Here is an 11,361-nt window from a genome sequence, read left to right as displayed (position 1 = left end):
TAAATAAATAAATAAATAAATAAATAAATAAATAAATAAATAAATAAGATTTATGGAGAAGAAATAAAAACTCCTATCTGCAAAATACACAAAACAGAGGTACCTGAGGTAATTTAGAGGTAATTTTCCTTAACTACAAGACAGTCTCAGTGTGCATATTAAGGGAGCTCAGGCTCTGCTTAGGAGCAGTATTCCAAGAGATATATCTTTTCGACACGTTTTTAAACTCTGAAACTAAGTTCTTAAAGAGTCAAGATGCAGGAATAAAAATGGTGTGGGACTATGCCTCCCAAACTTCAGAGAAGTAAAAAGTTGAGAGGAAAAGTCCTATGTAAAATGACTATCAGTAGACTGGTCAAGTTCATTTTTATTTTAGAAGGCTGAAGGAGAATATTTAAAAATTTCTAAAAACTTAAAAGAATTTGTCAACAAAATTCTATAGTGGTTTGTTTTTTGTGTTTTTTTCCTTTTTTCCTTTTTTTTATATATTACAAGTACTACAGAGATCTTCATAAATAGTTGCATAAAACAGAATGCTACAGCTTTAAGAATAGTTCTAGAAAGCAAATAGGTGAGAGTGAATGATTAACTCTTAAGAAAATATTTGCGCATTTCCAGCGCAAAGTTCTGAGCAAAGTTAAAACCTTAGGCAAAGTCTACTGGTTAATCCAGAAGTCATTGTGAGAACCTCAGAATATAAACATAGAATTTTCTCTATGATTTAAATTATTGTAAAATACTAGATCTTGGTATAGGTTGATGCAAAAGTTACACTTTTATCCTCTTGAAACGGAATTGAAGTTTACTTAGTTAATGGTAAAGAATAACAACCATTATTTAAAAGATGCTAATACATTTGAAAAATAAGCAGAACAGATAAGTTATTTAAAAGGAAATTTAGGAGCGCCTGGGTGGCTCAGTGATTGTCTACCTTCAGCTCAGGTCATGATCCCAGGGTCCTGGGATCGAGTCCCATATCGGGCTCCCTGCTCGGCAGGAAGCCTGCTTCTCCCTCTCCCTCTGCTGCTCCCCCTGCTTGTGTTCCCTCTCTCGCTGTCTCTGTCTCTGTCAAATAAATAAATAAAATACTTAAAAAAAAAAAAAAAGAAATTTAAACTTACTACAGAAACTTTATAGATGAAAAGAAAGCAGAGGATAATGTCTACTGCAAATATTTTTTTCTGAAAAGGAAAATAATAAAAGTTTATTAGGTGAAATTAAAAATGTGAAGAGAAAATCACTGATTTGATTTAAAATCCAAGTATCTCTTTTTGTGGAAACACTTTAGATGGCATGACCAGGAACAGACTGAAAATCTTAATTCTATCATGCTCATGGGACTAAGACTACCAACTTTCATACCAAAAAGTATCAAGAGACACCATTTCTATATATTGCTTAGAGTGCATTAAACAGTGAAAAATTAGCATTGCTGAATTGACACATCCCAAAAAGCATAGCAGTAAAATATATAACAGGAAAACTGGCAGAAATGTAATAAGGATAGATTATAATTGTAACGAGATGAAGCAGGTGAAGTTTTGTATTCCTGACTGTGGAATTTCTGGGTCCAGGGATATGCTCATTTTAATTTTTAGTGGACATTATCAACTTCCCTTCCCATTTATACTCTCACCAGCAGCTTAGGAGAGTGCCTGCTTTCCTGTGTGGTGGTAAATGCTGAGTATTATCAAAGTCTTTCATTTTTGCCAGTCTGAGAAATGAAAATGATGTCTTGTTTTGATTTACTTCCTGAATCATACTGAGGTGGAAATTTGGGCTTTGCCTAGGCTTTTAAGAAACAGTTCAGGTAATGTATTTTCTCCATCTTTTCTCTACACATAATAGAAATTAATGATTTAACATTTTGTCTTCCTTCCGAAGAGTAATATGATCTGTGAGCTGAATTTTAAGTGATTTTCTTTCTGCATATAGGTTGAAGCTTGTAGATTATATAGCAAGTTCTCTGCCCGGCCGAGCAGCATAGAAAATATTCCCTCTATTATCGAAAAGGTAAAAGTATTTAATTATAAGTCCTCCAGGTCAATTGGTTTTTCTCAGTTGCTCATACCTGTGTTATTTGTATTCTCCACAGAATAAGCAACAATTTGGTATATATTCAGGCAGTCAAAAATGATAGTATTAAAGAGCTATTTATATTTTAATGTTTGCTGTCAATTCTAGAAACAGATAAATTATTTTTGAAAAAAGTTTCTCCTTCAGTTTTTAAAATTATTTTTTTAACTACAGAAAAGTAAAAAGAAAGCTAAGATGAAACCCTGGATAACCTTTCTCTTACGCTTTTGCAAGTTTAGTTTTGAAAAGTAGTACTAATACATATAAAACCATGCCTTAGTTGCCTAAACAGCATGTTGTAAATTAATCTTAGTTAAGCAACATTTGTATGTGGAGTTACATTTGAGCTGTTTCAAAACCATGTGTTACATAGACCATTTGACATATATGATAACATCATGCAGAGTTTCTGAAAACTTAGCCAAGTCACCAGGACTAGGAAGCAAGTAAAAGCACATGTTACAGAGTAAACACTTGGCAGGCAGAGCCTGGTGGATAATTTCTAAGACTATAATATGACATGAATCTTAAAACCCTAGGTGAGTATTTTCTTTCTTGTCGCTCCCCTTTTAAACAAAAATATCTTTTAAAATATATATAATCAATAGAGAGCATTTCAATTTTAGTTAAAATTGTTTATTTCCCCAACTGCGGATGTCCAGAAAAAAATAAAATAGTATTCCTTTCACAATTTTTAATTATCTTTGAGTGGATTATGTGATAAAGACTGAGAATTTTAAAATCGTTTCTTCTATTTGTAATTTAGGCAGTGAGAAGCAGTATTTATGGTCGTCCAGGTCCTTGTTATGTTGACATACCTGCAGATTTTGTGAACTTGCAAGTGAATGTGAATTCTGTAAAGTGAGTAATAGTTATACTGAAGTTCTTAATTGTGTTATTATGTTTACCTTTTTAACAATTTACCTAGCAGTTTATAAGTTAATCTTCATTTGTCTTAACTTTTGACAGTTTAATAATTAAACTAAAGCGTGGCCAAAGGGTTTAATTCTCTTAATTAAAATGGTATTATTTAGGGGCGCCTGGGTGGCTCAGTCGTTAAGCGTCTGCCTTCGGCTCAGGTCATGGTCCCAGGGTCCTGGGATCGAGCCCCGCATCGGGCTCCCTGCTCGGCGGGAAGCCTGCTTCTCCCTCTCCCACTCCCCCTGCTTGTGTTCCCTCTCTCGCTGTCTCTCTCCCTCTCTCTGTCAAATAAATAAATAAAATCTTTAAAAAAAATAAATAAATAAATAAATAAATAAAATGGTATTATTTAGGGGCACCTGGGTGGCTCAGTCGTTAAGCGTCTGCCTTCGGCTCAGGTCATGATCCTAGGGTCCTGGGATCGAGCCCCACATCGGGCTCCCTGCTCTGCGGGAAGCCTGCTTCTCCCTCTCCCACTCCCCCTGCTTGGGTTCCCTCTCTCGCTGTGTCTCTCTCTGTCAAATAAATAAATAAAATCTTAAAAAATAAAAAATAAATAAAATGGTATTATTTAGTAATTATTTGGGAGGTTAAATATTAAGTTAAATACATGAAGCTTCCTGAGCACTTATTTGAAATTATTCTTCCAGAGGCCGTAAATAATACATCCTCACTAACATAGCAGGGGTGATTCAGAGTCTTCAAAGTGTAAACCAAGAGATGAGGTGACCACTGAAAAATTATTTAGGACTCAGCATAAAAAACTTTAGTCTTTCTGTCTGTCTCTGTGATTTAAAAATATTCCACTCAGGTGTTACTCTGATTTTTCACGTTCCTTAAATAAACACTGAGCAAATAAAAAGTATAAGAAACAATTTTTCACTGGTATCTAAGTCACCTCTGATAAGGGTGGATACTTAGGTTAAGACATCATCCTGGGTACCATTTAGTATATTCCTGCTGTTGTGGACCAAGTGGTTCTCTAGTGACTGCAGAAAAACAGTGTGCATTTCTGTATATTCAGTATACCAAAGAGTTGTTTCTCTTTGTGAGAGTCAGACAAAAAGGACATCTACCCTGCATAATACCTGAACATGATAAAATATTACTGGGGGGAGGGAAGGCAGAGCTGAGTCTCTGGTAAGTTAACTCTGTAAGCCTTCTTTAGAATGTTTGTAAAGGTTGGGTGCCTGGGTGGCTCAGTCGTTAAGTGTCTGCCTTCGGCTCAGGTCATGATCCCAGGGTCCTGGGATCGAGCCCCACGTTGAACCCCACGTCAGGCTCCACATCAGGCTCGCTGCTCAGCGGGGAGTCTGCTTCTCCCTCTGCTCCCCACCCCATCATGCTCACACCCTCTCTCTCTCTCAAATAAATAAAATCTTTAAAAAAAAAGTTTAAAAAAATAAAATTTTTGTAAAGATTGAATGTCTTTTTTTGTTTTATATGCTCAAATTTTGTACAGTGTATGATGTTTATTAATTAAAATAAATGAAAACACCGAGGACTTGGTGTCCAGAAATACTTAACTATGACAGTTTTAAAATTTCTTTTCCTAATGCATATTGTATTATCAAAATACTGATTCTCCCAGTGAGATAGTTAAAGGCATGGACTTTGGAGACAGAATGACCTAGGTCAATCCAGTTTCTGCCATATACCATCTGGGGACCCTGGGCAAGTTATTTTCTGAGTTTCCCTCCCCACCCGCCAATGGTGAGATGGAGATAATGGTAGCTCTTGGCCTCATTGCTTTGAAAATTAAATGAGATTAAATGGCACATAGTATTAAACACTGGCTCTGAATATGTTTTTACTGTTCTTACAGCAACTGTTACTACAGTGTAAAGCCATTAACTCAGATTTTCTGTCAGTGAATTACTGATTTGATTGGCTTTTAGATGGTATTAGGGAGTAACTTAATTTACTAGATATGGTAGGGACATTATGGTTATATAGGAGAAAGTTTATCTTTTAGAGCTGCATGGAAAAGCTTTTAATTGCCTATAATTCACTTTAAAATGGTTCAAGAAACAAATTGATATGCATATTTGTGTGTGTATATGTGAGGCAAGTGTGGTAAAATATTAGTTGTTGAATCTACATGGTGGGTATATGGAGTTTATTGTACTATTTTTTTCCTACCTTTTTATATATTTGGTATTTTCATAGTAAAAAGTTTAAAACTTGGCCTCTTTTAATTAACAGAGCTCTTTATTTCCAGGTATGTGGAGTGCTGCATGCCACCTCCTGTTAGTATGGCAGAAACCTCTGCTGTGTACATGGCCGCATCTGTTATTAGAAATGCCAGACAGCCCCTTCTTATCATCGGGAAAGGTAGCAGCGAGTGGAACTCTAAATCTTGCTAGGCTGTTGAAAGAATACTGATTCTGTTTAGAAATTATCTTCATTATTTATTAACATATCTAATATTCGAAATCGGAGTATGAGTTCTTTTCATTTAGGATTATTTACTAATTTATCACAGAATTATTCTAGAATGCCCAGAGATCTTGCCCTTTTAAAAGAGTATCACCCATTCTGTTTCTTCAGTCTTATGTGTAAAATGTGTTTTTTCCATTATAAAAATAGTATTTGATCATTATAAAAAATATTGGAAAATCCAGAAGATTAGAAAGAAGAAATCCCTTCAACCAAAGATATCTGTTTTGGGGGCGGTTGGTTGGCTCAGTTGGTTAAGCGTCTGACTCTTCATTTCAGCTCAGGTCATGATCTCAGGGTTGTGAGATCAAGCCCTACATCGGGCTCCACAGAGCCTGCTTAAGATTCTCTCCCTCTTCCTCTCTCTCTCTGCCCCTCTCCCCTCCCTCATGCACGCTCTCTTTCTCAAAAAAAAAACAAACAAACAACTATTTTTAACATTTAATACTTTTCTATTCATTTCTGCATGTATATTTCATATATTGTGATCACACCATATAGACAGTTTTATTTATATTTTATTTCATTTAATATTGTAACAACATTTCTTCATGGTCTTGAAGTTTTTTCCTAAATATAATTTTAAGGTCTATTCATGTATATACTAACATTTCACTGACAGATATTTAAATCTTTGCCAGTTTTTTGTTTGTTTAGTATAGCTGTGACAAACATGTTTGTGCTTAAAGCTTTTTCCATATTTACAATTTATGATAGATTCCCAAAAAGAAAATTAAGTTAAAAGGTAATTCATATTTTAGGGGTTTTGGTACATATTGTCAAATTGCTTTCTCCCAAGGTATTGTACCAACTTATACTCCTGTCAGCAAGTTATTATCCATTAAATGTTCTAGAACTGAGGGGGCTGTGAGTCACCTATGACCATGTTAGTCAATTATCAACTACTGAAGAACTAACTACATAGAAACTAAAAATAATTTTAATGAAAATGGTGGACAATAGAAAAAAATCAAAGTCAGAGCTGAGTCGAATGAAGCTGTATGCTGTATTAGCTCTGTGGTCTTGGCAAACAACTACTTTGAGTCTCAATTACCTCACTTGTAAAACAGAGATATTAACTTCAACAGGATTGTTATGATTAAATAATAAGATAGGTAGAAGGAACTCAGTAGATGCTAGTTTTCATTCTTCTTTTAACCAGCATTTGATGAGTACTTACAATAAGGTAGGGATTATAGAAAACATTCGTAAGATATACAGAGGAATAATGGTCCCTACCTAGAGATAGATTAGTAACAAATAAGTGCAGTGTACCCATAAGTGGTGTGTATAGAGAGGGTAAGGTGGATTCTCAAGGGAAGCAGCAATAATTTGCTCGTGTAGGTGGTATAGAAAGACTCTGGAAGAGATGACACTGCTACTCATAGTTAACTCATAGTTAACTTATGAGTAGTTAACTGCTACTCATAGTTAACTTATGAGTTAAATACTTAACTCATAGCTAAGTATTTCTGGACACCAAGTCCTCACTGAATGCACAGTCCAGGAAGAGAGAACTGGATGGACAAAGATATTGAGGCAAGAAAGAGAATACAAGGAAACTTTCTGGATGAAAAGAAGCTATTTTTCATCTGACATGTATGAGAAAAGATTTAAAGGTATTTTTATATGGGGGAGCATTATGTTGAATCTGAATGTACTAAACTAACGTCTCTTGTTAGAATTTCCATGCCTAGGGTAGGAGACTGTGCAGTCCACGTTAGCTGATGGTAGGAAGCAATGTGTGAGGTTAGAGAGAGCCTCTCTCTGTCAGAGCAAAGTCCTTCCTTGCCCACCTGGGCCTGTCAGTAAAGATACTGTATTTAGGGAATCGTGAGTAGTAATTCCGTAGGAACCATAGAACAGACAATTCAGAGCAGCAAGAGAGAAGAGATGCAACTTTTGTTTGTAGTACACATCCTTCAGAATAATTGAGAATATTATTGGGGAGGAAATTAGAACTGTGGCTTTCTTAAACATTTTAAAATACCAAAGATAAAAACCATAGTTACAGTTTGTTTTGAGTGTAAGCAAGCCCTGTATAAACAAGAGATTATTTGAGAAGTTCTAAAAGCAAATTCATATGAGCTGTTTTAAGAATCACAGTGCCATGGGGTACCTGGGTGACTCAGGTCATGATCCCAGGGTCCTGGGATCGAGCCCTGCATCAGGCTCCCTGCTCCGTGGGAAGCCTGCTTCTCCCTCTGCCACTCCCCTTGCTTGTGTTCCCTCTCTCGCTGTGTCTCTCTGTCAAAATAAATAAATAAAATCTTTAAAAAAAAAAAAAAGGAATCACAGTGCCTGGACCATAACTGACTTGTGGAATCATTTGCATTGCTTGTAGGTGCTGCTTATGCCCATGCAGAGGAGGCCCTCAGGAAATTGGTGGAGCAATGTAAATTGCCATTTCTGCCCACCCCCATGGGAAAGGGCGTTATCCCTGATAACCATCCAAACTGTGTGGGTGCTGCCAGATCCAGGTGCGTGGCATTCTAGAGTTTAAGTACAGTGGCTTGGCAGATCTTAGGCTAATTTATTTCGTGACTTTAATGAATCTAGGAGAAGTTCTGAAATATAATTTTCAGCACACCTGTTTTTAGAGTTTTTAGACTTTTCAGAGCTTTAAAAGATGTTGTCTACTACCTTCTGACCCTCATGGTTTTAGATGGGAAATCTGTAGTCATTTGAATCATTGTTCTTCTATATGTAATATGTTCTGTGGCTGCTTTCAGGATTTTTCTTTATCTTTAGTTTTCAGCAGTTTGATTATGTGTCTGGGTATGGTTTTCTTTTAGTTTATCCTGTTCTCTGATCTTCAACCTATAAATTAATGTCTTTCACCAAATTTGTAGTTTTTGGCCATTATTTCTTCAAATTTTTTTTCTACACCAATCTCTTTCTCCTTTCCTGGGATAATGCAAATAGAAGACTTTTGATACTGTCCCATAGGTCCCTGAATATCTGTTCAATTCTTTTTTTTTTTCATCTTTGAAGTAGTTTATTAGAATTTCTTTTTTTTTTTTTTTGGTTAAGATTTATTTATTTTAGAGAGAGTGAGCAGGGGGGAGGGGCAGAGGGAGAGGAAGAGAGAAAATCTTAAGCAGACTCCACGCCCAGCATGGAACCCAACAGGGGGCTTGATCTTATGACCCTGAGATCATTACCTGAGCATTGAATGTCTAACCGACTGAGCCACCCGAGCATCCCTATTAGAAATTTCTTATATGAAATGTTCTTTTTATTTTTATTTGTTTTTAAGTAAATCTTTTATTTATCTTTTAATTGAAGTATAGTTGACATACAATGGGCATTAGTTTCAGGTGTACACCATAGTGATTTAAAATCTCTGTACATTATGCTATGTTCTTTGTAGTTCTTTCCAATGCTTTTGTCTCATATTTTATATTTCTCTGTTGAGAACTTCTATCTTCCCATTTATTTGAAGAGTATTTTTGTTTACTTTATGGAGCATATTATAATAGCTGCTTTAAAGTCTTTGTTTACTAATTTCAACATCTGGGTCATCACAGAATGGGAGTCTATTCATTTCTTTTGAGAATTGGTCACATTTTTCTGGTTCTTTTGTATATTGAGTATTTTTGGAATGTATCCTAGATTTTAAGTATTATGTTTGAAGATTCTAGGTCATATTTACATACTCTGTGGAATGTTGACTTTGTTTTAGCAAGCAGTTAGCCTGGTTAAGTTCAGACTTCAAGGTCTGTCTTGCTAGTTTCAAAGCCTTTGCTATGTTCCTTTGGGTCTGTCCACACATACACAGCCCAGGTGTGAGCCCCAGACACGTGCCCGTTCATTCCCAGAACTAGAGAGTAAAAAAGATTGCAAGTGGCTGTAAATAATTGAATCAGTAATTTCAAGTATCATTAAACAAATCTATCCTTTCAGTTGTAGTTTTTATCTGTTTGTTAAATTGGTTCCCACGGGACCGATAACAGTATATGAAAATGGTATTTTGTGTATGATATCATCACTGAAGAAGACAAAAGCAAAAGAACAGATCCCCTGTGGAAAAATATAGGATAAAAGGGAAATAGCCAAGAAGCAGAAAAATGAGAAGTAAAAAAAAAACCCACAGCAATTAATAAACTCTTCTGTAGAAAGGCAGAGACATTATTGATTGGGTCATAATAATGACAGTTGCATATATATATTATAAGAACAACATCTGAAACAAATGATACAGCATAAAATGAGCAAAGGTGTATGAGGTAAATAGAAACAAAACAAAGATGGCTATGTTAATATTAGTGTGGGTATCAAAGTAAAAATTATTTTTAAAAATTAGAAGTTATATTGACAAGGATATTAAGATATATAAAATAAAACTATTAGCAATAAATTTGGTGAAGATTTTTGAATGCAGTTTGGGAATATGAATCAATTGTCTTAAAAATACCTGTTTCTAGGAATCAATATGAAATATGTATTAAGATTCAAGCATAGGGGCACCTGGGTGGCTCAGTCGTTAAGCGTCTGCCTTCGGCTCAGGTCATGATCCCAGGTCCTGGGATCGAACCCCACATCGGGCTCCCTGCTTCTCCCTCTCCCACGCCCCCTGCTTGTGTTCCTGCTCTCACTCTCTCTCTCTGTCAAATAAATAAAATCTTAAAAAAAAAAAAAGATTCAAGCATAAGGATATGCAAACCAGGAGCACCTGGGTGGCAGTTAAGCATCTGCCTTCGGCTCAGGTCATGATCCTGAGGTTATGGGATTGAGCCCTGCATCAGGCTCCCTGCTCAGTGGAGAGTCTGTTTCTCCCTCTGCCTCTGCCCTCCCCGCCGCTTGTGTGTGCTCTCTCTCTCTCTCTTTCTCTCTCTCAGATGAATAAATAGAATCTTAAAAAAAAAAAAGGACGTACAACCAGTATTTATAAATTATCCAGTAATTGAGAAAAGTTAAAATAAATTACGTATATGTGTTCTGCAAAGTATATAGCCTTTCAAAATTGTATTTAAGGGGTGCCTGGCTGGCTCAGTCGAAGAGCATGGGGCTCTTGATCTCAGGGTTGTGTTTGAGCCCCACATCGGGTGTAGAGATTACTTTAAAAAAGTAAGATAAAACTTAAAAAAATAAAAATAAAAAAATAAAAATTTTTAAGAAGAACCTAATGACAAAGGAAAATGTAATAAGCAAAAGTACATGAGACAGTATTATAGCATATAAGCTCAACTATGTAAAAATATACTTGCATAGAAAGAAGACTAGATGAAAATATGGCAGGCTATTGATAATAGCTTTTAAGTTGATAGTATTATTGGGTGAAATTCTTTTTCTTTATGCTTTTTCTGTTTTATTGAGATTATCTACAGTAGACTTGTAGTAATTTTTCCCAGCAATTGCACTACTGGGTATTTACCCCAAAGAAAGAAATGTAGTGGTCTGAAGGGGCACGTGCACCCCAATGTTTATAGTAGCAATGCCCACAAAAGCCAAACTATGGAAAGAGCCTAGATGTCCATCAATGGATGAATGGATAAAGAAGATGTGGTATACATATACAATGGAATATTATGCAGCCATCAAAAAATGAAATCTTGCCGTTTGCAACAATGTGGATGGAACTAGAGGGTATTATGCTAAGTGAAATAAGTCAGTCAGAAAGACAAGTATCATATGATCTCACTGATATGTGGAATTTGAGAAACAAGGCAGAGGATCATAGGGGAAGGGAGGGAAAAATGAAACAAGATGAAACCAGAGAGGGAGACAAACCATAAGAGACTCTTAACCTCAAGAAACAAACTGAGGGTTGCTGGAGTGGAGGGGGGTGGGAGGGATGGGGTGGCTGAGTGATGGACATTGGGGAAGGTATGTACTATGGTGAGCACTGTGAATTGTGTAAGACTGATGAATCACAGACCTGTACCCCTGAAACAAATAATACATTATATGTTAATTAAATAA

General features: G+C 35.9%; 1 protein-coding gene across 1 annotated transcript in view; it reads left to right on the top strand.

Moving 5' to 3' along the window:
* The window catches only part of HACL1 (2-hydroxyacyl-CoA lyase 1), a 37,099-nt gene that overhangs the window by 8,898 nt on the left and 16,840 nt on the right, over positions 1-11,361 (top strand). Inside the window, exons 6-9 of the mRNA XM_021678789.1 lie at positions 1,936-2,013; positions 2,843-2,937; positions 5,219-5,331; positions 7,781-7,916. Of these exons, the coding sequence (XP_021534464.1) occupies positions 1,936-2,013; positions 2,843-2,937; positions 5,219-5,331; positions 7,781-7,916 (422 nt within the window). The remainder of the gene's footprint in view (positions 1-1,935; positions 2,014-2,842; positions 2,938-5,218; positions 5,332-7,780; positions 7,917-11,361) is intronic.

This window comes from Neomonachus schauinslandi, chromosome 1, assembly GCF_002201575.2.
Source record: "Neomonachus schauinslandi chromosome 1, ASM220157v2, whole genome shotgun sequence".
NCBI lineage: Eukaryota > Metazoa > Chordata > Mammalia > Carnivora > Phocidae > Neomonachus > Neomonachus schauinslandi.
This window is presented reverse-complemented; position numbering and strand designations above follow the sequence as displayed.